Source organism: Saccopteryx bilineata, chromosome 1, assembly GCF_036850765.1.
Source record: "Saccopteryx bilineata isolate mSacBil1 chromosome 1, mSacBil1_pri_phased_curated, whole genome shotgun sequence".
Taxonomy (NCBI): Eukaryota; Metazoa; Chordata; class Mammalia; order Chiroptera; family Emballonuridae; genus Saccopteryx; species Saccopteryx bilineata.
This window is the reverse complement of record NC_089490.1, coordinates 136,153,049-136,179,798: the sequence shown is the minus strand read 5'-3', so window position 1 is coordinate 136,179,798 and position 26,750 is coordinate 136,153,049. Positions and strand designations below refer to the sequence as shown.

Below are 26,750 nucleotides of genomic sequence, written 5' to 3'. Positions count from 1 at the left end.
ACCTGAGGTGAGGTGAGGCCATGGAGCCATCCTCAGCACCCAGGGCCAACTTGCTCCAACTGAGTCATGGCTGTGGGAGGGTAAGAGAGAGATAGAGAGAGAGAAGAGAAGGGGGAGGGGTGGAGAAGCAGGTGGTCACTTCTCCTGTGTGCCCTGACCAGGAATCAAACCTGGGACATCCACATACTGGGCCGACGCTCTACCACGGAGCCAACTGGCCAGGGCCAGGTGATACTAATTTTTATACCGCCTGGTACTAACTTAATACATAGTATACAAAATACTGTAATTACATGCAATCAATAAACAAAAAATTATCAATAGGATATATTACTTTTTTGTACTGATATTTGAAATCTGATTTGTGTTTATCATTACAGCTCTTCAAATTTGGCTTAGACAGAGCCATGTGCTCAGCAGCATTCTGGGGCTGGGAGAGCACATCCCCTTCGGTGCCTTCAGTGTGGTGACCCTGGAAGGGTGACAGAAGAAAGGAAAGGGGCACAGAACACTGTTGTGATGAGATGGGATGGTGTACAGCGGGAGGAGGTGGAAGGAGGAGGGGAGGAGGAGGGATTTAGGGTCTTGATGGTCTAGTGACAATCAGCACAGGACCCCATTTCCAGCATCTCTGGTTCTGTTCTGCCCTAACAGCTATAAGGACAGTGGGTAGGACACTGCTCTACCACCCCCAACAAATCACTCACTTTTTATGGGGTCTCCATCATTTGCTGGAACAAGGCGCCCCCTCCTCATCTGAGACCCAACAGTGTCTGCTGCTCCCTGTAAAATAAGAGTGGAAAAGCCCCTTGGTTCATGTCAGGAGTCCCGGATTCTAGAAGTGAGCCTGACAACCAGGCAGCTATGTGATCTGGGGGTGCCACCTCCCTTCCTGGTCTCTATAGAGACAGAGAGGAAGCTCCCTGCTGTGCCTCTCACAGGCTGTGTGCTTGTGTGCCCACAGAGGCCCCGGTTCCCTGCCTACCACTCACTCCTGCTGTGTCTATTCCAGCTTTAACGACTATATACACCTGAGTAACCATCACCCAATCGAGACATGGAACATTCCCACCACCTCGTACAGCTCCTTCTTGCCCCTTCTAGTCCATTCCCACCCACCTCCTCAGGACAGAGTTACCCGAAATAAAAGAATGAGGGGCTAGAGGGACTGCAGGAGGCTTCTACCACTCACTGAGAAACTTTCGTATGAGTTACTTTTTCTCAGTGTAGATAGCTACTACTTTTAAAACTGTGAAAGTGGCCTGATCAGGCAGTGGCGCAGTGTTCAGAGCATTGGACTGGGACGCAGAGGACCCAGGTTCGAAACCCCTAGGTCTTCGGCTTGAGTGTGGGCTCATCCGGCTTGAGCACAGGCTCACTGGCTTAAGCATGGGATCATAGACATGACCCCATGGTTGCTAGCTTGAGCCCAAAGGTAGCTGGCTTGAAGCTCAAGGTTGCTGGCTTGAGCAAGGGGTCACTCTCTCTGCTGTAGCCTCCCGGTCAAGGCACACATGAGAAAGTAAACAATGAACAACTAAGGTGCTGCAATGAAGAATTGATGCTTCTCATCTCTCTCCTTTCCTGTCTGTCTGTCCCTATCTGTTCCTCTCTGTCACACATACACAAAAAAAGTGAAAAGTGATTACTCAGGATCAAGGGATTATTGGCCTTTTTAGGTTGCTTGTTTCCTTTTACTTTCTCTTTATTTAAAAAAAAAAAAAAACACTACTAGGTGTGGGAAAGAGACAGAAGAGGACCGTCCAGGTGGAAGGAGACCCTATCCTTCTAAACATTTCACACTTGATAAAGGAGGAGCTGAACGCAGAGGGAAATGAGAGAAGTGGTTGCACATGGGGTTGGAGGACAAAGATAGTTCCTCAGAACAATTCAGACCCTCATGCCGCATCACGTCACAAAATCAATTCCAGTTAAAGAATATTGCTACATGCTAAAAATCAGCATAAATAAAACAACTAGCCTGACCAGGCGGTGGCGCAGTGAATAGAGCGTTGTACTGGGATGCGGAAGACCCAGGTTCGAGACCCCGAGTCACCAGCTTGAGCGCAGGCTCATCTGGTTTGAGCAAAAAAAATTCACCAGCTTGGACTCAAGGTCGCTGGCTCCAGCAAGGGGTTACTCGGTCTGCTGAAGGCCCACGGTCAAGGCACATATGAGAAAGCAATCAATGAACAACTAAGTTGTCGCAATGCGCAACAAAGAACTAATGATTGATGCTTCTCATTTCTCCATTCCTATCTGTCTGTCCCTCACTCTGACTCTCTCTCTGTCTCTGTAAAAAAAAAAAATAATAATAATAATAATAATAAAAAATAAAAAAACTAGGCCTGACCTGTGGTGGCGCAGTGGGATAAAGCGTCGACCTGGAACACTGAGGTCCCCGGTTCGAAACATTGGGCTTGCCTGATCAAGGCACCTATGGGAGTTGATGCTTCCTGCTCCTCCCCCTTCTCTCTCTCTCTCTCTGTCTCTCTCTCTCCTCTCTCTCTAAAAAATCAATAAATAAAATTAAAAAAAACAAAACTAATAAATTAGAGAATTTCATCTTATGTTAAGGGGAATGATTTTCTAAGATTATGAGGAATAAAAGAATTAAATGCTTCTACAGATCTATCACTCAATGTCATATTAAAACTGATGAATTGATATGAACCAAAACTGCATGTGTGTGACTCCAGTTAAAAAACATTTCTACACATTTGTCCAGAAATTCTACTTCTAAAAGCCACCACACAAGTACAATTAGATATCTAGACTAAGACTTATTTCCATATAGGTTTGACGTAATAATAATTTTTTTTTTTCCTGAATCTGGAAACGGGGAGAGACAGACAGACTCCCGCATGTGCCCGACCGGGATCCACCCAGCACGCCCACCAGGGGCGACACTCTGCCCACCAGGGGGCGATGCTCTGCCCCTCCGGGGCATCGCTCTGCTGTGACCAGAGCCACTCTAGCGCCTGGGGCAGAGGCCAAGGAGCCATCCCCAGCGCCCAGGCCATCTTTGCTCCAATGGAGCCTTGGCTGTGGGAGGGGAAGAGAGAGACAGAGAGGAAGGAGGGGGCGGGGGTAGAGAAGCAAATGGGCGCTTCTCCTGTGTGCCCTGGCCAGGAATCGAACCCGGGTCCCCCGCACGCCAGGCTGACGCTCTACCACTGAGCAAACCGGCCAGGGCCAGTAATAATAATTTTTGTAATAAATCTGATATTCCTATTGTTATGAGGAACGGCTTACTAAATGATTTTACAAGTACACAGTCAATCAACAAAGATGGGAGCACCCATTTGTGCCTGCCTGCTCCAGACTCTGGGGCTATGAGACAAGGAACAGATAAGAAGACCCAGACCATCCACAGAGCTGACAGTCCGCACAGCAGGGTGGTGAGCTCCACTAAGGTCTTGCTCTACTGTCATCACCCCTCCCCTAGGGGACAGCAGACCTGAGCACAGTCCTGGGCAAGCAGAAAGGCCAGGGCCCGGCTGGCTATCACCCACTCACCAGCAGTTGCTCTGCTTCTCCTGGGGACGGCACCATGACAGCTGCCACCTCTGCGTGCTCCTGGCGTTCCAGTTCCTGCTCAGAGGCCAGCGTGGAAGACGAGTCCCCATCACTCATGATCAGGTTTCGGGCATTGTCCATTGCCTCAGGCCCTCTTGGGACACATGAGCTACAAAAAGGGACCTTGGGAAGGCAAAGAGCTGACTCAGAAGTCCACCCCCAGGCTTCCTAAAGGGTCTTGGAACACAGTAGGTCTATTTCCCACCCCTTTCCAAGGCTGTCCCTCCCCTCAGACTGGCACAGGCTCAGCACATCCAGGACATTTCTACTGGCCCCAGGACCCTGGTACTATGCTAAGGGGTTTCAACACACCTGCCTGACTGCCACCCCCAGGGTACAGGGCTGTGGGTGTGGGTGTTACAAATAGCAGGAAGGACAGGGCTCAGTACTGCTATCTGGCCTTTGGGCTGCTTCCAGCAGACCAATTGTCCTCTAAGTTAGCCCAGGCCCCCAGGCCACTTTAGAGAGCCAAGGACAGCAGCTCAGGACAAATGCGGACCATGCCATCCAGGGCTTTATTTTGGATAGGAAGCCTGGTGCCACCAGGTTCTGGAGAAACCAACTCACTCTGTTCTTATTCCCGGGGTCTGCTCCAGAGCCTAGAAGAGAAGGAGTGTCTGCCTTAGCATTGGGGGGCGGCCTCCACAAGGACAGTCTTGGGGCAGTACGGGCTGGGGCTCAGACACTGAGCAAGGTGCTTGGGCCTGGCGACAGGAAAGGGCAATCCTTCCCTGGGACACCCTCAGGAAGGGGAAGAAAAGAGGTAAAGAAGTAAAACTAGCCTGTCCAGGTGGTGGCACAGTGGATAGAGCGCCGGACTGAGATGCAGAGGACCCAGGTTCAAGACCCTGAGGTCGCCAGCTTGAGCGTGGCCTCATCTGGTTTGAGCAAAACTCACCAGCTTGGACCCAAGGTCACTGGCTTGAGTTAGGGGTCACTCAGTCTGCTGAAGGCCCACGGTCAAGGCACATATGAGAAAGCAATCAATGGACAACTACGGTGTTGCAACACGCAACGAAAAACTAATGATTGATGCTTCTCATCTCTCTGTTCCTGTCTGTCTGTCCCTGTCTATCTCTCTCTCTGTCTCTAAAAAAAAAAGAAGAAGAAGTAAAACTAAACACATATCAAATCTCTGTTGGGCTCTGCTCTGACCAAAGCTGCAAAAGTGACCAGAGGCTCTGCCTCTGACCCACTCCTCCTGCCTCCTGTTACCCAGCTGAGGCACTGCCCAGCCCTCTGCTGGCTAGGGGCCCTAGGGATGTGAAGGACTGGCCTGGCCGCCTACACTTGGCCAGGGAGAGGAGGCAGTCATCAGCCCCAAGACAGGGGGACTAAGAGTCCCTGGCCCTCCAGAGGTGCAAGTAAGGTGGGAGATGGAAGGGTGATCCCAGAGAACAAGATCAGAGACAGGTCAGAAAGACCCAGGAGATTTGGGCGATGGAGGTGAGGATCTTTCTGTTTGAACAAGGAAGCAGGAAGTGAGGGGGCAACAGCGAGTGCCAGTACCTGCCCATCGCTCCCACTCATCTCACCTTGAATGGTAGGGCTCCTGTAGATGTAATAACATCTGCACAGTACCAGCAGCACCAACAGCCCGACTACTGCAGCAATGGCTGCAATTCTAGTCCTCTTCCTAGGACTGCCTGAGGAGGGAGAGCAAGCAGTGGGCGGTCCCAGACTGGTGGTCATTGGCTTTCCAGGGGCCGGAGCCTTTCCACTGGCCTGGGTACCTGATTCTTGGTCCACACACACACGGTCGTTCCAGGGGGTGCAGGTCCTGGCCTCGACCTTACCATCAGGGCAACTGGGTTCAAACACAGGGAGGATGTGGAAGTGAGGTAAGAGGTAAAGGAAGGAGCAACCCCCACCCAGTGGCCCCTGACTGCAAAGTGGAAAAAAAACAGGCTTCTCCTGTCTGCATGACGGGTCCCCTCACCTTCTTACTACGTCCCTTCAGTGAGGAGCTGAGCTGGCGCTCCAGCCCTGAGGGCTCCTGCTAAGTGTTCAGAGGTGCACCCCCAGGGACTAGGCTTCTCTGCAGGCCTGCACCGAGCTTCCCCAAGCTGGGGGTGGGGGACAAGTGACGGAGTGTCTCACTCCAGGTCAAGGGTCCGGAGCCCTTTGGGCACAAGGTAAGCCTCATTCTCTAGTCAACCTTTTAATACAAGAAACCTCTAGTCTTCCACTTGTTGACTATTCCTACTAGTCACAGCCACACTAGAAGTCAGAGAAAATTACTCTTGCCCCCTAAATTCCAATAACAGGGCAAACACAGTTTCATTGGCGGAACAGGGCCCTGAGGAAAGGCAGGCTAAGCTGGCTCAGGGTTTAGGGCAGGGATCGGGAAACTTTTTGGCTGAGAGAGCCATAAACGCCACATATTTTAAAATGTAATTCCATGAGAGCCATACAACAACCCGTGTACATTACACATTATCTAATAAAAATTTGGTGTTGTCCCAGAGGACAGCTGTGATTGGCTCCAGCCACCCGCAACCATGAACCTGAGCGGTAGGAAATGAATGGATTGTAGTACATGAGAATGTTTTATATTTTTAACGTTATTATTATTTTTATTAAAGATTTGTCTGCGAGCCAGATGCAGCCATCAAAAGAGCCGCATCTGGCTCGCGAGCCATGGATTCCCGACCCCTGTTTTAGGGGAAGGTTAAAGAAGCTGTAGGCTTGGTCTTTTTATGACTTGGCTGTGGGCACTTTCATGTTCATGGGCCCATGCCTGCACAAAAATATGTTAAAAAGAACATTTATATAAGCATGGCTACATTCTACTCAATTCTTCTAACATGAAAAAAAAACTGAAGCTTTACATGGGTCATTGATAGAATCACAGGCCTTAATTACTGGCCTGCTGTGCCCAATGGAAAGTCACCCGGGCACCAGGAAAGCGGCACGGAGGCAGCGTGGGAAGAGACTGCTACAGCGGGCAGTGTGGAGGCACGCAGCGGACACGGAGGGGTCACTGGGGGCTCAGAGACCACCCAACAGGCCCCAGGAAGCGGCACGGAGGCAGCGTGGGAAGAGACTGCTGCAGCGGGCAGTGTGGAGGCACGCAGCGGACACGGAGGGGTCACTGGGGGCTCTGAAATCACCCTACAGGCCCCAGGAAAGCGGCCGGAGGCGGCGTGGGAAGAGACTGCTGCAGCGGGCAGTGTGGAGGCACGCAGCAGACATGGAGGGGTCACTGGGGGCTCAGAGACCACCCTACAGGCCCCAGGAAGCCCTGAGGGCGTGGCCAGCTGCGTGGACGCGGGAGAGAGAAAGCGGTACAGGAACCTGGGGTCTTTTCTGGGTGGGAGCCCCCAGGTTCCCGTGTCTTACTCAGGGCTGCACTTCTGGCAAAACTCAGGGGACTCTTCATCCTGGAAAGTGCCAAGTTTGCACCGACACTCCGCGTCCTGAGTCCTGTTGCATGGAGCTACTTCTTCTTTATCTGAAGACAAAGGATAAGGTTTTGGGGTGTTTCCCTCATATGTCCCTCAACACTTTTCACCACTCAAACCCCTCCCACTCAGCCTCTGCTTACTTCGCCATAGATTTGAGGGTCAATTTCTACAGCAACATGTGTGAGGACAAAAAGCACAACCACTGTCTGACCGGAGCTGGCACAGTGGACTGAGCATCAACCAGGGATGCTGAGGACCCCTTTTCAAAACCCCAAGGTCGCCATCTAGAGTGCAGGGTTGTCAGCTTGAGCTCAGACTCACCAATTTGAGCATGGGATCTACAACGAGACCCAAAGGGCGCTGGCTCGAGTCCCACCCCTAGCCTGGTCAGGCATAATGAGAGGCAATCAATAAACAACGAATGTGAAGCAACTACAAGTTCACGTTTCTCATCTCTCTCCTCCCTTCCTTTAAAAAAATAAAATAAAAAAGCAAAACCACTGCTCATCTGTCTCCAGTATAAAAAAAAAACCACCATTCACTATTGCTCACATCAAGACTGGGGAGAACTATCTATTGGCTTGCAGGATGATTAAGAAGGGCAGGGCACAATCAGAGACCCTGGATGGAGAGGAACCCTTGGGTGGGTGATTCTGCAAACCTAACCTGGTGAGGGCCCTCAGCCATGAAGGCTGAGGGAGGCAGAGGTCTGGGAGGCCTGGCCCAGGAGAGACCCACAGCCCAGCTCCAAACCAGCACTCTCCCATTCAGCCACTCCATCAGTGCTATCACTAGAGTCCCCTCATCAAGGGACAAGTTATTTTGCCACCACTTTCATCTGAGTTTAACAGATGTCCCTGCATGTGGCATGCATTATAAAAATAATGTTTTCATTTTATTTTATTGACCTAAGTCATACCACGAAAAAGGGTAGGACAAAGACCAAGCCGGGCTGGAAATCCGTTTCCGACCCCCGGACCTATACAGTTCTCATCTCACTGCCCAGCACCGTGACTATAGCCTGGGCCCCCATATCCTCTACCTGAGCGGCACTTAGAGCAGGTCTGGCAAGACGAGAGAGTGTTTGCATGACTGGTGAAATCCTTCCCATCGATGCATGGTGTACAGTCTCCACTGGGCTCTGATCGATAGAAGCCTGAGAATGAAGGGAGAGCCAGTGAGTGAATCCCCACAGGACTCCCAGAGGCTAGCAGTGGTGGCCAATGGACGCCTCTTTTGGTCATCTGTGGAATCCAAACAGGGAAATGCACTCCATCGGTCTTAGTCTTTTCTCCATTTCTGTACCTTAGACCAGCACTGCCAACAGAAATTTATTAGAAGCCACACATGAAATTCGAAGTCATAGTTGCCACGTTAAAAGAGTAAAAAGAAAGAGGTCCAATTAATCTTAACTATGTATTTTTTAACCTAAAATATCCAACAGAGTATCACTTCATCAGGTAATCAATATAAACATTGAGATATTTGATTTTGTTGAATACCTCACTCAAAAAGTAAAACCTATGCTCCCTCCATAGTATCCAGTGTTCGTGATTTGCTTTCACCTGTCCTTGTGACCACTTCTCCTTCTATGCACCCCAGGTGACCCCTAGCTTTGCTCAAACAGGCTCACTCCACCTCCTGAGGCTGTGGTTCCTGGGGGCCCTCTCAGGACCACTGCGCCTGGCTGTCTGCACCAAGAATCAAAGTCACCATCCCTGGGATGCCTCACTAACCCAGTCTCTGTCCCAACCATGACTCAATTATCCTCATGGTTCTTGTCTCGTCTCTCTGTCACGTTCATCTGTCTGTCTGGACACCATCTCAGAGGAGAGCTGCCCTTGTGCCCTCCACTAGCACACTGCCTGTCACACAGAAGGCATCAAATAAATAAGTACCTGTGGATAAATAACCAGGAACTTCAGAAATGAGAGGGCTGGCAGCTCCTGGAGACGAGGGGGGTAAGGGCTGGAGATCAGTTTTAGAATGTACCTGGTGAACACTGCTCCAAGAGGTCAGCATTCTGTCTCTGGAGGGCAGCTGGCTGCTGGTGAACTCTGTCTGGCTCTCTGGCTGTGGGTGAGGCAGCAGAGACCTGTGGAGACAAAGCAGGGACAGGTATGAGTAGCTTCCAGACTCCTCTGCCCTAGGGCCCCTCGCACATTCTCTTCATCCCAGCTGCCAAAAGCAAAAAGAACTAGGGCCTTTTTTCTAGCTCTAAACTCTCATTCTTCTGTTTCATGTTTGTCCCTTAGCCTTTGGGACTTTACATTTGAAAAAGTTCCTGGTATTCTCTTCTCTTATGCTAAATAAATCTATTTATTCTACATGGGCAAACAAATTAATCATAAAATTGTAAGAATCATTTCAACAATATCTGTAAATCTCCTAAACACCTCAATTCAATGGTAGAAATGGTTAGTATGGATGAAGAACAAGACTCAACCACTGACCATTTAAAAGTGAGACACGGCCTGACCAGGCGGTGGCGCAGTGGATAGAGCGTCGGACTGGGAAACCGAGGACCCAGGTTCAAGACGCCGAGGTCACCAGTTTGAGCACGGGCTCATCTGGCTTGAGCAAAGCTCACCAGCTTGGACCCAAGGTCATTGGCTCGAGCAAGGGGTTACTCGGTCTGACCGCGGGCGGTCAAGGCACATATGAGAAAGCAATCAATGAACAACTAAGGTGTCGCAACGAAAAACTGATGATTGATGCTTCTCATCTCTCTCCGTTCCTGTCTGTCTGTCCCTCTCTCTGACTCTCTCTCTCTGTCCCTGTAAAAAATAAATAAATAAAAATTAAAAATATAAATAAATAAAGTGTATTATTTTTTTAAAAATCAGTATTATAAGTGTTGAGCTCAGTTCAACCAACTGTATCTAACCAACAGAAAATGCAGCCCTCCTCCACATAAAAGCCTGTCCAGGACAGCTAAACTCTCCTGTGTCCCTCAGTCCTCCCTTCCCCACGGGGCCTTCTCAGATGTAATCTCCCTTCTCTGCTCTCACAGTGCTATTCCCTCCTGTGTTCATAAGCTCTATCTCTCATCAATTCTTTCTCTCATTATTTCATTGTGAAAATTTTTACACACTCAGTAAAATTTACAGACTTGTACAGTGAACATCCATAGTGAAAGGCATACAGTATTTCTTAAGTGTACCATTCAATGAATTTATTAATTAATACACATATGTAACCCAAATCCTCCATTTAGATCATAAAACAGTCCCTTGCACCCTTCCTTAGGTAGTCCTAATCTGCCACACCATCCCAAATGGTGTTTATTTTTTCCAATATGGAACGAGTTTTCGCTAGATGTCGAGTCTGCTCTATGAATGACAAAAAAGTCAGATGGTTTACAGCGTTCAGTTCATAACTTTACTGAGTTGTATTCATCTAATCATTTTCATCAGTTGCTGAGGAGGTTTGTTATAATCTTCATTTAATCCTGTAGATTTTTGCTTCATGTACTTTGAAGTTCTATTATTAGGCATATACAGGCACTGATAACTATTTTTACTTCCTGATAAATTAATCCTTTAACACTACAAAAGGTCTCTCTCTGGCAATATTCTTTGTCCTAAATCAACTTCATTTGATACTACGATAGCTGCAGAAGTTTTTTTAGGCTTACTATTTGGGTGTTATATCTTTTTCCATCCAGTTACTTTCAATATAACTGTCTGGCTTTTAAACTGCATCTCTAAGAGACACAATATAGTTGGCTCTTCTTTCTTCATTCATTCTAACCATTTCCATTCTTGAATTACACTGATTGGGAGTTAATGTGATTACTGATAAGGTTGAAGTAGATCTAGAAATAAATTTTACCATGTATTTCCTGTTTCTCCACTCTTATTTTTTTCTTATTGCTCCTTCTCTGCAGACTTTATCAATAACAAAATATTTTTAGAATTCCATTTTAATTGTGTGTTGCCTTTTTGTCTATACATGTTTGCATTATTTTTTAGCAGTTCTTATAGGAAGTGAATTATATACTTTTAATTGTTTACAGTCTAATTAACTTTTTTTTTTTTTATTAGGTGAGAGGCAGGGAGACAGAGAGGCAGACTCTAGCATGTGCCCCAACCAGGATCTACCCAGCAAACCCCCGACTAGGGGATGTTCTGCCCATCTGAGGCTGCTGCTCTGTTGCTCTGCAACCAAGTTATTTTAGCACCTGAAGTGAGGCCTTGGAGCCTCAGTGCCCAGGGTCAACTCACTCAAACCATATGAGCCATGGCTGTGGGAGAGGAAGAGAGAAAGAGAGAGGGAGAGGGAGAGAAAAAGAGGAGGAGTGGAGAAGCAGATGGTCACTTCTTCTGTGTGCCCTGACCAGGAATCAAACTCAGGCTGATGCTCTACCACTCAGCCAATCTACCAGGGCCTAGTTAACATTTTTAAAAATTAATTTATTGCACTTGAGGTATAGCTCAGTTGGTTAGAGACATCCAGCTGCACAGAGGTTGCTGTGTCAATTCCTGGTCAGGGCACACACAAGAACAGATCCATGTTTCTGTCTCCCTCTATCTCTATCTTCCTCTTCCTCTAAAATCAATAAATAAATTTTAAAGAAACTGATTTATTGCCCTGGCCTGTAGTTCAGTTGGTCAGAGCATCATTGTTGCAGGTTCAATCCCAGATCAGGGTACATACAAGACTCAACCAGTAAATGCATAAATAAATGAAACAACAAATCAATTTCTCTCTCTCAATGCCTCTCTCTCTCTAAAAAAAAAAAAAATGGTATGAGGAAATATATTTTTGGAAATTATTAAATGTTATCAATCTAAAGAATATTAAGTGCTTACTTTTTCATTGTCACTAAAAATAGAGGTTCTTAAGAGTTAAGATTTCTTTTTTTTTTTTTTTTTTTTACAGAGACAGACGAGATCGGGCGCGTTCAGGGTGGTATGGCCGTAGACATTTTTTACAGAGACAGAGAGAGAGTCAGAGAGAGGGATAGACAGGGACAGACAGACAGGAATGGAGAGATGAGAAGCTTCAATCATTAGTTTTTCGTTGTGCATTGCAACACCTTAGTTGTTCATTGATTGCTTTCTCATATGTGCCTTGACCACGGGCCTTCAGCAGACTGAGTAACCCCTTGCTTGAGTCAGCAACCTTGGGTACCAGCTGATGAGCTTTGGCTCAAACCAGATGAGCCTGCGCTCAAGCTGGCAACCTCGGGGTCTTGAACCTGGGTCCTCGGCATCCCAGTCTGACGCTCTATCCACTGTGCCACCACCTGGTCAGGCAAGAGTTAAGATTTCTAATTAAGATGGGAAGAAACTATGTTTTAAGTAATAGAAGGTATAAGGTATGCAAATACATTTTTGAAGTAATTAAAAAGATAAGGTTTGTCCTAAATGAGGTTGCTTATTTCTGACTAAGAGATAAACTAAGAGGGACTAAGAAAGTTGTAGAGGGTTTGTGGAAAAGGAATCCTGACAAAGAAAATTTTATTACTTTTCACTCTGTTATATAGAAAATGCCTTTTATCCTGTATTTATTCTACTCCTGATTAAGATAGTCTAAAAAATTTTCTACATAGAAAGCAGAGATTCTATGTTTTATTAAAATAGTTTTTCTGTCCTAATCAGGTGCTTGATTACTTAAAACAATTTCTCAATACCAAGAACTAAACAAAATTTTTGCTAACCTGCATATTTATTTAATACCTTTTTATTACTTTGAATAAATGAATAATTTAATATTGTTTAATAGTGATAGATGATCTTTTTTGGTCAAGTGTGTTCACAAATACCTCAGGGTTCAAGTTTTAACAGGAGAACTTTTTCTTTTCTTTTTTTTTTTAAATTTTTTAAAAATTTTTATTTATTCATTTTAGAGAGGAGAGAAAGAGGGGGAGAGAGAGAGAGAGGAAAGAGAGACAGGGGGGAGGAGCTGGAAGCATCAACTCCCATATGTGCCTTGACCAGGCAAGCCCAGGGTTTCGAACCGGCAACCTCGGCATTTCCAGGTCGACGGTTTATCCACTGCGCCACCACAGGTCAGGCAGGAGAACTTTTTCTTAACCTGGAAATGGCTTGAAGTTGTTCTGATGGCCCTTTGGAACACCTCACAGGGAAAGGTCCTGAACCAATTAGGCCTATTTGATATGCTTGAATTGCACAGGAAGTTTTGTCAACTAAGGAAATAGTGTCATATTTGTGTGTATATGTTCTTATTATTAAATGGATATTATATATTGGAGATTATATAAAAATATCTAGGAGTCTATTTGTAATTTTTGTTATCTTAAAATGTAATGTTACAGAAAAGCAAAGTTCTTTGTCAAATGCATTCTAATCAGATCTATAATGGTGTCATTTTTAGTTTTGTCATTTACAGATAGCCATTGTTTGACCCTGACACTTTTGCAAGTGTTTCATTTTCAGAAAGATTCAGGGAACAGACTCTGACATTTTCTGAGAATAAACTTTCAGATCGTACCTTTAAACTGGAGGAAGGTCAGCTTAACCTGTGGTGGTGCAGTGGGATAAAGTGTCGACCTGCAACACTGAGGTTGCCGGTTCGAAACCTTGGGCTTGCCTGGTCAAGGCATATATGGAAGTTGATGCTTCCTGCTCCTCCCCCTTCTCTCTCTCTCTCACTCCTCTCTCTCTGAAAATCAATAAATAAAATATATATAAACTGGAGGAAGGTCTATAAAACAAAAAATAACGGGAGGCATAAAATGCTAGCAGATGATCAGAATAAATAAGAATTTATTCTATGGCACTGAATGAAATGAGAATTATAATTTCTCTCTCTCTTTGTGTGTGTGTGTGTGTGTGTATTTTTCCAAAGTTAGAAGCCGGGAGGCAGTCAGACAGACTCCCGCCCAACCAGGATCCACCAGGCATGCCCACCAGGGGGCGATGCTATGTCCATCTGGGGCGTTGCTCCATTGCAACCAGAGCCATTCTAGCACCTGAGGTAGAAGCCATGGAACCATCTTCAGCGCCCGGGCTAACTTTGCTCCCATGGAGCCGTGGCTGTGGGAGGGGAAGAGAGAAATAGAAAGGAGAGGGGGAAGGGTGGAGAAGCAGATGGGCACTTCTCCTGTATGCCCTGACCAGGAATCGAACCCAGGACTTACACACACCAGGCTGGCACTCTACTGCTGAGCATACTGGCCAGGGCCTATAATTTCTCTTTCTTTAAAATAGCACTGATTTTTAAAGTCATTTTGTTTTTCAGATATAAGAAAACTTGTTTTCTTTTTCTTTTTGTTTTTTAGTGAGAGGAATAGAGAGAGACAGAAAGAGGGCCAGGCAAGGACAAACAGATAGGAAGGGAGAAAGATGAGAAGCATCAATTCTTTGTTACAGTACTTTAGTTGTTCATTGATTGCCTTTTCATATGTGCCTTGACTGGATGGAGGACTCCAGCTGAGCCAGTGACCCCTTGCTCTAGCCAGCGACCTTGAGCTCCAAGTCAGCAACCTTTGGGCTCAAGCCAGTGACTATGGGGTCATGTCTATGGTCCCACACTCAAGCCAGCAATCCCATGCTCAAGCCATATGATCCTACACTGAAGCAGGTGACCTCAGGGTTTCAAACCTGAGTCCTCTGTGTCCCAGGTCAACACTCCATTCACTGCACTACCACCTGGTCAGGCAGGAAAACTTGTTTTCTTTTCAACTACCTATGATTTATAGCAATTTAGTAAATTGTAAGCAACAATGAAACATTTATATTTTTCTCCCTACCTGATCCCTCCAGAGATCTGGAGAATTTGAATGAGTATTATTATATTCATGGCAATATGGTTGTTTGCAAATATTTGTTAGGAATCTGTGCTCTTTATAATAGTACATAATTGGAAACTCTTGGTAGGGTTTTGACTGGAATGTCATGTTTGAAAGAGACATGCAGAGACTCTGGATGTCACAAGAATGCTCCAAGAAATTAAGATTGACTTTGGAGGACAATAAAAGCACGATGTAAGAACAGCCTGGAACTCTGATCACATGGTTCACAGAAAGGAACAAAGGTTGCTCTCCTGAGAGATGGCAAAGGAAAAACCTCAAGATACTTGGGGAACCTCAAGAACCTGAGAAATTCACCCAAATTGATAGGTACAGCAGGCAAATGTTGGTGGAATCTATGTGGCTTGGTTTCTTAGCCCTGAGAGGCTAGTTAATTTCAATCTAAACATTCCTTATGAAATTCCAGCAAAGCAGATTTAGAAGAATTTATGTGATTAATTGTTATTCTTATTGTACTAATGCAAATAATCAGGCCAAATTTATTGAAATTGGGCTTATACAATAAATTAACCTTAACTTGGCTATATTTGATAAGATAAGGGTGATTTCAGAGAGAAAAAATACATTTCAGTAAAAACTATAATACACCGTTGTGGATATTAGATTCTAGTGCTGTTCATTGTCTTCTGGGTTTGGTTTTATTTTCTACTGGTAAACTGGACTAGATTCTGTCCTAGTTACCTCCAGTATCTGCCTACAACTCTCCAAACTTATTTCCAATTCTTCTCCCATCCTTTGCCTTAGAATTATTGAGAACTAAAACTGTCCTTCTCTGAGCCTTGCAATTTCAAACCACAGCTAGATAACATAATGTAAACTTTAGAGATATCATCACAACAGGCTACTTGGTTAACAGGTGTACAGCCTGGCAATCCAAATCGAAGCTCAGAAAACACTGAAGGTTTTCTGCCCTGCTTACCTAGTACCTTCCCCTTCTGGGGCCGCTGGTGGCCCTTCTACTCCTACTATTTTTGAATCTTGCCATTTTAACTTTCTTGTAAAGTTTGTCTCTTCCAGACAAGCACATTTCCATGTTAAGCTAATGTGCAAGCCAGCTCATCCTAGACAAGGAAGACACAGGCCCTTACCACTCTTTAGATCAGAGAGTGAGAGAATTTCCTTCCTACCAAGTGTAAGAACAACACCCATGTTCAGCAGGAAGTAGTTACAGAAGAGACTTCTGACCCCAATTCCTTAAGAATAAAAATAATGACATCCCCCAGAGTGAAATGAGACAGTAGAGGGCTTGAACCCAGGAATGGAAAATTACCAGGTGGCCAACAAGCCAAGTAAGATCTGGTGGCCAGACGATGTCGAAATGACTGTTCTGCATACACAGTTGATCAAAGTTGGGCCGCTATATGACCTTGCTGGGGTAATGAGCAACATCACCATCTTTCTCCCTCAGCACACCTGTGCGGAGGTAACTGCCAAGCAACACCGCAGAAGGCGAAAGTAGCCCCACCCTGAAGTGGAAAATTCCACAAGCCCACATTTTTGTGTAGGTCTTTTTCTTTTCAAACAAGCCTGTTTTGGCCCCAGCTTATAAAAGCAGCCAAGCAGAGCCAGCCCAGCCCCCCACCCCAAGCCATTTCACAGAAAATCTCTTTCCTCTGTGCTGTCCCACCAACCCCGCCTTGCCCTTGAGCATAAACTTAATAAATAAAATCTGTCTGAAAATTTCTCTGGGGTTTTCCCTCAATTTCTATCTTAAAATCCAAGAAACCCAACGCCAGTAACAGTGCCACTTATCACTCAACTCAGCCAATAACAGGACTATCCAAGGGTCAGTAATTTTCCAGAACCGGCTTCGGCCTGGTCCCCTGTGATCAGACTGTTCTCAAGTGAGGCTGGCTGGTGTCTGACCCGTAAGTTGCTCGAGGTGTTGTAAATTGTCTTGGGTCTTTGCTCTAGAGAAGTCTCTGAAAAATGGGATTTCACCTACCTACATTATTTTAAGATCATCCCTCGCCTGACCAGGCGGTGGCACAGTGAATAGAGTGTCAGACTGGGATGCAGAGGACCCAGGTTCGAGACCCCGAGGTCGCCAGCTTAAGCACAGGCTCATCTGGTTTGAGCAAAAGCTCACCAGCTTGGACCCAAGGTCCCTGGCTCGAGCAAGCGGTAACTCAGTCTGCTGAAGGCCCGCGGTCAAGGCACATATGAGAAATGAATCAATCAATGAACAACTAAGGTGTCGCAATGCGCAACGAAAAACTAATGATTGATGCTTCTCATCTCTCCGTTCCTGTCTGTCTGTCCCTGTCTATCCCTCTCTCTGACTCTTTCTCTGTCTCTGTAAAAAAAAAAAAAAGATCATCCCTCCTCTCTGCCACGGACTCTGGCAAGTATATGGTTAAACTCTGTCACCAAATTTCATGGACAAATGTAACCAAATGGACAGATCTGACTAACAGCAATTCAGAAAATCAGTGGCTACTCTGGGCAATTTTCTTAAAACTGAAGTGGACAGTAATAGTGCTAAAATTGGTAAGTCTCAGTGGAATGTATTTTATTTTATTTTATTTTATTTATTTTATTTTATTTTATTTTATTTATTTTATTTTATTTTATTTTATTTATTTTATTTTATTTTTATGTGGAGAAGCAGATGGGCACTTCTCCTGTGTGCCCTGGCCGGGAATCGAACCTGAGACCTCCACACGCCAGGCCGACGCTCCACCACTGAGCCAACCGGCCAGGGCCGGAATGCCTATTTTAAATGGTATTGTGAGGCTGCCAAATGAGACCAAGAATCTGAAGTTGCCTCTTTGCTAAATAAAGTCTTAAAATTAATAGGCTACTGCAAATTTAAAGAGAGAGAAACAGAAGTCTGAGGCATGTGTTCTTCCTCTGCAGTGGCATCTTGCCCTTCCCTCTTTAGCCTGCCTCAGGATTTCTCTTCCGGTCCACCCTGTCCTCCTAGGAGATGCTGCCTCAGGCTTCTCCCCAGCTCGTGCTTGCTTACTCGAGTTTCTCCACCTTTGCCTCACGCTCCACATCTGATGCCACCTCCCCATCCACTACCACCTTCCGTATCTTCGGTCCCATTTCTGGTGCCATTTCCCCTTGCATCCTTTCCTTGTCCCCTGAACTAAAGTTGAGTTAACAGCCATTGTAAAGGAATTCCCTAAGGACCTGAGGATCCTCAGAACTTTGCTGAGGAATTTCATATTATTCAGGTCTCTAAGCCTGTGTTTTCTTTTTTAAGATTTTATTTTATTGATTTTAGAAAGAGGAGAGAGAAGGGGTGGGGGAGCCAGAAGCATCAACCAGTAGCAGTTGCTTCCTGTACATGCCTTGACCAGGCAAGCCGAGGGTTTAGAACCAGCGACCTCAGCCTTCCAGGTCGACACTTTATCCACTGCGCCACCACAGGTCAGGCTCAGCCTGGGTTTTCTGATATTATCAGCTAATCCATGTATGTGTTAGCTGGTAAAGGCCAGCCTCAGCATTGGGTCAGAATTGCCAGATGGAGACATTTTGAAAGATACTTAGAAAAACAAACCTCCAATTCTGGGGAAAAAGCTGGAGCACTTGCAGCCCTGGCAGGGTAGGTCAGTTGGTTAGAGTGTCATCCTGATACACCAACGCTACGAGTTCAGTCACTGGGCAGGGCACATACAATTGTTAACCAATGAGTGCATAAATAAGTAATGCACAATAAATAAATAGATGTTTCTCTCCCTCTTCTTCTCTCTCTAAAAATAAATAAATAAATAAATAAATAAATAAAACATTTAAAGCTAAAGAACTTGCTCAAAAACTACACAGTGCAATTCCTCAAGTTTCCCAAAGCCTGTCTGAGTCAGGAAACTTAAAATAGGAAACAAAGGCCTCAAGCTCTACTCCTCCTATTGTCTTCCCTGGGTAGCGCAGGTGTGACTTACTGCTTCCTCCCCAATTTCCTGTAGTGAGGCAAACCAGAACTGTTCTCAACCAGATCTGGCGGATATATTGACCTAAAAATCACCAACAGGGCCATTTGCCTTGCGGTTTCAGGACCACTCTGCCCACATGCCCTACCCCCCAGTAGCCATGACAGGAGGAACAAACAGAAATTGCTATCTGGAGAAAAGGGTCAAGGACAACCACACTGGCAGTCACTCCACTGGCTTCAGAAGCTGAGGATCATCCTGTCCACCCCCTGACCTGCGTTTAATAAAAACACTCCACCCAGACCCCATCGGATGTCTCCTGCTCCACAGCTGCCTGTATCTTCACTTTAATAAATTTACTGTGCTTTGCGAAATCTTTCTGTCTCACTCTCAAATTCTTTATTGGGCAGTGCCAAGAACCTGGACCTCAATATCAAGTTGGGGGCCCCCTTAACCTCCCTGGATGCCCCCCAGCATCATTTTGATTGTAACAAAATTCAGGTTTGCTCACGAAAGTCTGATGAATCTGTTTATGACCCAATAGAATTTGGATCATTTTTTTATATAAAGATTTTACTTATTGATTTGGGGTGGAGGAGTGAGAAACATCAACTCATAGTAGTTGCTTCTCGTTTGTTTTGATCAGGCAAGGCAGGGGCTTCAAACCAGTAAGCTCAGCATTCCAGATCAAGGCCCTATCCAGTGTGCCACCACAGATCAGGTGACTTTGGGTCATTTTTAGGGAAAGTCCTGGTCTTCCTTCAGATGTGTCCCCATTTGGGTAACATTTAATTCTTTGTTTTTAACGGGTTGAATAGAGATCTTTTCCTCCCAGTTAAGAGAATCAGGATGGAATGGGAGATCATGATTTGGTTAATTTGACCAATCAGGTTGCTGATACTCTAGATGAGTCCCTTAGAAGTAAGAATGCCAGGCCTGACCAAGTGGTGACGCAGTGAATGGAGCATTGGACTGGGATGCAAAGGATCCAGATTCAAAACCCTGAGTTGCCGGCTTGAGCATGGGCTCATCCAACTTGAGAGGAGGCTCACCAGTTTGAGGGAGGGGTCGCTGGCTTGAGCGTGGGATCATAGACATGACCCCATGGTCACTGGCTGCTGTAGCCCCCCAGTCAAGACACATAAGAGAAAGCAATCACTGAACAACTAAGAAGCTACAATGAAGAACGGATGCTTCCCATCTCTCTCCCTTCCTGTCTGTCTGTCCCTATCTGTCCCTCTCTTTCTGTCTCTGTCAAAAAAAAAAAAAAGGAAGTAAGATTGCCAGGATTTTTAATATTCAACCTCAGCAAATAAGCAGCCCTATGCAAACTGAAAGACTCCAACTTCTGCCGTTATTGCAAAGAGCCAGGACACTGGAAGAGGGATTGCCCTAAGTTTAAGTATTTCAGATGCTCTCAGCCTTCTAACTGTAACCACATAGAAAATTTGTTTCTCTAATATGACTTTTTCTCTTTTCTTTCCTTTTGATTCACACTGGCCTCACCCAGCACGCTGGCTCACCTGCCTCTTTCTCCCTTGCATGTCCATTCCCTAATCATTAAGCCCTCAGGACACTGAGGTTCTGATCAACATCAAATAATCTTAGAAACAGCCCTGGCCGGTTGGCTAAGTGGTAGAGCGTTGGCCTGGCGTGCAGGAGTCCCAGGTTCGATTCCCGGCCAGGGCACACAGGAGAAGCGTCCATCTGCTTCTCCACCCCTCTCCCTCTCCTTCTTCTCTGTCTCTCTCTTCCCCTCCTGCAGCCAAGGCTCCATTGGAGCAAAATTTGCCCGGGCGCTGAGGATGACTCTGTGGCCTCTGCCTCAGGCGCTAGAATGCCATCAGAGCAACGCCTCAGATGGGCAGAGCATCGTCCCCTGGTGGGCGTGCCGGGTGGATCCCGGTCGGGCGCATGCGGGAGTCTGTCTGACTGCCTCCCCATTTCCAACTTCAGAAAAATACAAAAAAAAACCCCAAAAAACAAACAAAAAAATAATAATAATCTTAGAAACAGGGCTTGGCTAGTTGGCTCAGTGGTAGAGCGTCGGCCCAGCATGTGGATATCCTGGGTTTGATTCCCAGTCAGGGAACACAGGAGAAGTGCCCATCTGTTTCTTCACCCTTACCCCTCTCCCTTCTCTCTACCTCTCTCTTCCCCCCCCTCAGCCATGGCTCCATTAGAGCAAGTTGGCCCAGGCACTGAGGATGGTGCCATGGTCTCGCCTAAGGCGCTAAAGTGGCTCTGGTTGTGACCGAGCAACAGCCCCAGATGGTCAGAGCATCACTCCCTAGTGGGCTTGCCTGGTGGATCCTGGTTAGGCACATGCAGGAGTCTGTCTCCCTGCCTCCCCACTTCTCACTTAAGAAAAATACAAAAAATAAATAAGTAAAATAAAATAAAATAAAAAAAAAAACAATCCAAGAAACAAAGCCTCAAGTCTAACAAACCTCAGGTCTATTAACTCCAGAGATGCTTTGGGTGTGTTAACTCCAAAGCCAGAATTTTGGTCAAACTTCGACTGTGTTTCAGCTCCAGACCCAGAAATGGGGGAAAACCCGGTGAAGCAAGGTTATGGCTGACATCAGGACCAGATGCACTGAACAATCAGTAGAGACCACAACCCTGACCACAACCCTAACTTCCTTAGTCACCATGATTAATGATTTCCTCCTATGTAATCTATTGCCTGAAAGCCATCAGGGAGCCAGGTCTTTGAGCTCACCTATGTCTCCACGCATGGGCCACTTCCTAAAAATAAACCCTCATTGTCTTTGCTGAAAACTTCCGTTCATATCTTATTGGGTTTTGCTGCATGCAGGCAAACAGACCCCATTAGTCCAGCAACATAATCAGCTTTTTCAAGATCCTTCTAATCCCCAATGATGGGGCTCCATTGGACTACAGGGACTTTTCCCAATCCTTCCTCCTAATTGGCTTGGAGAAACTTCTTTTTAAATTGGTAAGGAAATTAGTTCTATTTTTATTGACCCTGCTGCTAAACCCTTATTGCTTAACCCCACTGTCATAAAACAGCACATACCTTGGAGTAATAAAACAAAGGGTGGCGATTTCAACTAAACCTCAAAACCAGTTCATATCTCTGAACCTGCTCCTTTTTGCTTAGGCCCTTTAAGAGATACACATTGTTTCTCCTTAGTGCTTCTGCTCATTCCCATTGAGGAGGCCAAGACTTCCGAGAGGATATCCTTTTCTGAAAAGTGAAAATAATAGTAGAGCCTGACCAGGCGGTGGCGCAGTGGATAGAGCGTCAGACTGGGATGCAGAGGACCCAGGTTTGAGACCCCGAGGTCGCCAGCTTGAGCGCGGGCTCATCTGGTTTGAGCAAAAGCCCGCCAGCTTGAACCCAAGGTCGCTGGCTCTAGCAAGGGGTTACTCAGTCTGCTGAAGGCCCACGGTCAAGGCACATATGAGAAAGCAATCAATGAACAACTAAGGTATTGCAACGCGCAATGAAAAACTAATGATTGATGCTTCTCGTCTCTCTCCATTCCTGTCTGTCTGTCCCTGTCTATCCCTCTCTCTGACTCACTCTGTCTCTGTAAAAAATAAATTAAAAAAAAAAAGTATAATTTGATGATAACTGTCAGAATGGCCAATTAGGTTAATTAAATGGCCTTTTATTTGTTCAATTTTTGGAGATACAGTAGCTGAAGCTGAGAGCACTCATCAGTTGTCCCTATTAGACCAACTTTCATCTTCTTTATGGGCAAAATCTTCAAGTGCTATCAGCAAAATCCACAGTCTACTACCTATTTGTATATAACCTGACCCTTCAAAATCTCTTGCCAGCCTGACCTGTGGTGACATAGTGGGTAAGGCATCGACCTGGAATGCTGAAGTTGCTGATTCGAAACCCCGGATTTGCCTGGTCAAGGCACATATGGGAGTTGTTGCTTCCTGCTCCTTCTCCCTTCTTTCTCTCTCTCTCTCTCTCTCCTCTCTAAAATGAATAAATAAAATCTAAAAAAAAAAAAAATCTCTTCCCAGAATTAATCAATATCCTATAAGAGGCCCTTCAAGGTATAAAGCCCATAATAGGAAATTACATAACTCAGGACCTCAATGAGACAGGACAGTAAGAAGTTAGAAAAATTCTTTGACAAATGGAATGAGGGAAATGGAGACAAAATAATTAAACATGGACAATTAGAGAAATTTACAGCCAGCTAATGAATCACAAGGCTTTCTCTTCCCTAACCAAGGACACTTAGGAGCCAATGGTTTACACATTCCAGACTGTCTCCAGGGCAGACTAGCCTCGAACAAGACAGGGCAGAGGAAAAGCAAAACGCCATCCAATGGAAACAGAAGGCTTACACCTTAGCCGTGCATTTTTAAGTTCTGTGCCACCCCAGGTTCACCCACTCCCTGGGCTACAAGAGACATCAAAAGGGCAATGCTGTTACTGGGGAGTAAGACATATAAAGAGGGAATGCCCACAACTGACTGGGGCTGGACTGCCTCCAGGACCATGCCCCCTCTACAAAACAGAAGGCCATTGGAAAAGACAAAATAGAACCGTGCCTCCAAGCCAATGATAATCAAATCACCTGGAGAATTGAAGGTGCCTGATACCTTCTACCTCCCCCACCGTGACCATCAGCCAGACAAGCCTCGGGTAACCCTTGACACAGCAGGTAAGCCCACTACATTTTTATTAGACACTTGGGCTCTGACTGACTCACCAGGGCCTCCTTCTTCCAAAACATATTTGATCACTGGATTAAATGCACATCCTCAACATTACTATTTCACTCAACCCCTGGGCTGCAGCTCGGGAATCTCCCTTTCAGTCATGCTTTACTTCTAGTTCCAGTATGCCCCACCCCTTACTGGGCTAGATAGTCTATCTAGCCTAGGAACTACCATAGCCTTAACCCTAGGAACATTAGCCATAGAAGCTAATGAACCCTTGTTGCTATGTCTGATGGCCGGTTTAACTTCTCATTCTGAACCAGAAATTAATAATATTCCAAAGTCTGTCTTTGTCCAAGTCAACCCCAAGATATGGGAAACTAAAATACCAGGCAAGACAATTAAAACCTTTCCTCCAGGCACTTTTTAAATAAAGTTTCCTTTTGGAACACACTAGCCTTGTGTTTTCAGTTCCTCCAGCCCTTTCTGTCTTTTATTCTGGTGCCGAATCCAAGAAGGTGTGTGCTGGAGACAAGTGGAGGGTCTAACTCCACCCGGGAGAGGTGGGGTTTCCCACCAGGAAGTGGCATCAGCTCGCCTCAGGCTTACCCCTGGATCCTGCCTCTATGCCCCTGGAATTGAGGGACGAGTTCCTCCCAACCTCTGGCCGTGCTTCCTAAACCCACCCTGAAGGGACGTTTCCTTTCCCTGCATGGCTGCCTTTCAGCAGGTTCAAAACCCCAAGGCACATATGGGAGTTGATGTTTCCTGCTCCTCCCCCTTCTCTCTCTCTCTCTCTCTCTCTCTCTCTTTCTTCTTCTTCTTGTCTAAAATGAATAAAATCTTTTTTAAAAAATAAATATTGCACCTGACCTGTGGTGGCCTGAACCCTGAGGTCGCTGGTTCGAAACCCTGGGCTTGCCCAGACAAGGCACATATGAGAGTTGATGCTTCCTGCTCCTCACCCCCCTTCCCCCTTCTCTAAAATGAATAAATAAAACCTTTTTAAAAAAATAAATATTGCTTCTCTGAATTTCAAATTAACATATTAAACAAAAACATTTAAAATTTGCCTGACCAGGCGGTGGTGCAGTGAATAGAGCGTCAGACTGGGATGCCGAGGACCCAGGTTTGAGTCGCCGAGCTCGCCAGCTTGAGCACAGGCTCATCTGGTTTGAGCAAAGCTCACCAGCTTGGACCCAAGGTCGCTGCTTGAGCAAGGGGTTACTCAGTCTGCTGAAGGCCTGCGGTCAAAGCACATATGAGAAAGCAATCAATTGAACAACTAAAGTGTCACAACTAAAAACTAATGATTGATGCTTTTCATCTCTCCGTTCCTATCTGTCTCTGTAAAAATAAATAAATAAAATTAAAATTTCGTGATACCTGTAATGTTGGTTTGGCATGTAATTTAACTTTTGAAAATTATTTTTTTCATTTCAGAGAGAGAAGGGGGAAAGAGGGAGACAGAAACATCAATCTGTTTCTGTGTGTGCCCCTACCAAGGATCCAACCAGCCACCGTTGCATTGCAGAACGATGCTCCAACCACTGGCTACTCAGCCCGGGCTATTTGTTTGTTTGTTTTACATAAGGAACCTGAAAAGTGCCGTGGGGTGGAGCCTCGCGTGTAGCTTATCGTGAAGTGCGGCACTATGGTTTCCTATGGGAGGCGGTTACCAGCCGGGCCTGCAGGTGAAGGCGTGCGCTTGTTCGCAGCGCGCGAAAGGGACAGGGAGAGAGTGTGCCAGAGAGTTTCCAGCTTGCCTGTGCTGCCTGGAACCGGCCCAGCACGGGGTCCCCTCAGCCTCGGACCCGGCCGCCACTCCTCCCCCGCTCAGCGGCAGCTCGTCCAGCACAGACATGCCCGCCGCGCAAGTACCCCGGCGGGTATCCCTTGCCCCCTCCCAGCCGCCAGGAAGAGCAGCGGGTACTCACCGATAACAGGACAACAAAGAGGACAAAGAGAAGGGTGTTGGGGCCCCGGAGCCGAGGCCCAGCTCCCGGGTGCGAGCTGAGGGCCCGGGAGCGCCGGACCCGGGCGTGGGAGGTGGCCAGTGCGCTGGGTCCCAGCTGCACCAGGCAGCGACGTGGGAGGGAGTTGTCAGCAGTGGAGTGCTAAAGTACAAGAAGCCCGGGAATGAGCGGTATTCAGCTTATATACCCTCAGCACGCCACACCTCCAAGTGGGGTGACTCCAGCAGCCCTCTGGGACACTTCTGACTAATATGGGGGCGTGTGCTGTGCTTGCACATGATATCCTTTGGCAGGGGTAAGTAAAGGCCTGTGTTTTGCTTGCACGTCACTTCCGGCTTAGTCAGGCTCAGGAAGGAGATGAGGAAGTCAACACTTTCCAAGCGTGGTGTCCTTTGTTGTGACCAAGGTACTGATTTTCCCTCCAAGTACAACCAGACTCTTTCCTGATCCCACTCCCTGCGCAGGAGCCATGCCACTGACATTCATAACTCTGACCTCCCACTTCCTGACTGTGGCCTTTTGCCGCTCTCAGAGTCTGCTCCTCCCACCTCCTCCCAAGGGTCTCTGACCAGGTGCATGAGTGTCACTTATCCAGAGTTACTTTGCAGCTCAGTCCCAGCAGGAGGCTTCTGGGTCCCGGGCTTCACCTTAGCATCTTCTTAATCTGGTGTCTGGCTCAGAGAAAATCTTCAGTGAATGAAAAGGTGGACAGAATGAAGGACACAGAGGCCATGCATGACCAGAGGCTCTGCATTCAGGTCACTATTTGGCTTCTACACCTCCCCCATCATAACCTTTGGTGTCTCAGTAACTCCAGCCCCACCCTGTGTCTTGCAGGCCCAGTTTTCATGCCATTTCATCTCACCCTTACTGCTCCCTCCTGCTGGCAGATAACATGGTGGAACCCAAGTCAGACTCTCTTCTGGATTTTCTTTCCTTTTAGATTCTTTAAAGCCCTTGAGAAGCAGAATCTGGAGAGATTACTTGGCATATGAAGCATGATGAATCTAGGCAGGGTTTCCACATGAGGCAGGCCCTTCCAACTGTCCCAACATAACTGTTAAGTCGCCAAAAGAGGGACGCACAGGCTTGAGGAGTTTTATAAGAAATTTATTCATGCATCTATCTGTGAACAGACTGGCTGACTCCTAAAATTGTGGTAGGCAGTTAGGCAGACAAGCAGAGCACGGACAATAGGCCAGGCACAGTTGGCCACTAGGGCAAAAAAAACCCTCCAGGTGCCTAGCAGTGGGCAAAACTGGGAAAACAAAGACATCATCCTCCCAGGGTGACCATTCCTCCCTTAGCTGGTCATGCAGTTTCGAACTCTGATTTCATATCGCTGGTCATGGAATTCAAACCCTCCCCTGGCATATCACAAGTCATGTGGTTCTAGACCCCCTTAGAGGAGGAACAAACCAAGAAAGCTGGAGAATAGTGCTCAAGCATTAACCCAGTAGTTCTCAAAGGG

The 26,750-nt window shown here is 46.4% G+C and overlaps 1 protein-coding gene across 1 annotated transcript in view; it reads right to left on the bottom strand.

The window, feature by feature from the left end:
- The window catches only part of LOC136319337 (tumor necrosis factor receptor superfamily member 10A-like), a 28,261-nt gene extending 2,704 nt beyond the window's left edge, over window positions 1-25,557 (bottom strand). The window contains exons 1-10 of the mRNA XM_066252638.1: window positions 25,483-25,557; window positions 25,241-25,420; window positions 8,979-9,081; window positions 8,029-8,142; window positions 6,922-7,033; window positions 5,313-5,386; window positions 5,115-5,225; window positions 4,147-4,178; window positions 3,520-3,702; window positions 708-783 (exon numbers count right to left, since the gene is read on the bottom strand). Of these exons, the coding sequence (XP_066108735.1) occupies window positions 708-783; window positions 3,520-3,702; window positions 4,147-4,178; window positions 5,115-5,225; window positions 5,313-5,386; window positions 6,922-7,033; window positions 8,029-8,142; window positions 8,979-9,081; window positions 25,241-25,420; window positions 25,483-25,557 (1,060 nt within the window). The remainder of the gene's footprint in view (window positions 1-707; window positions 784-3,519; window positions 3,703-4,146; window positions 4,179-5,114; window positions 5,226-5,312; window positions 5,387-6,921; window positions 7,034-8,028; window positions 8,143-8,978; window positions 9,082-25,240; window positions 25,421-25,482) is intronic.
- Window positions 25,558-26,750: the final 1,193 nt, after the last annotated feature.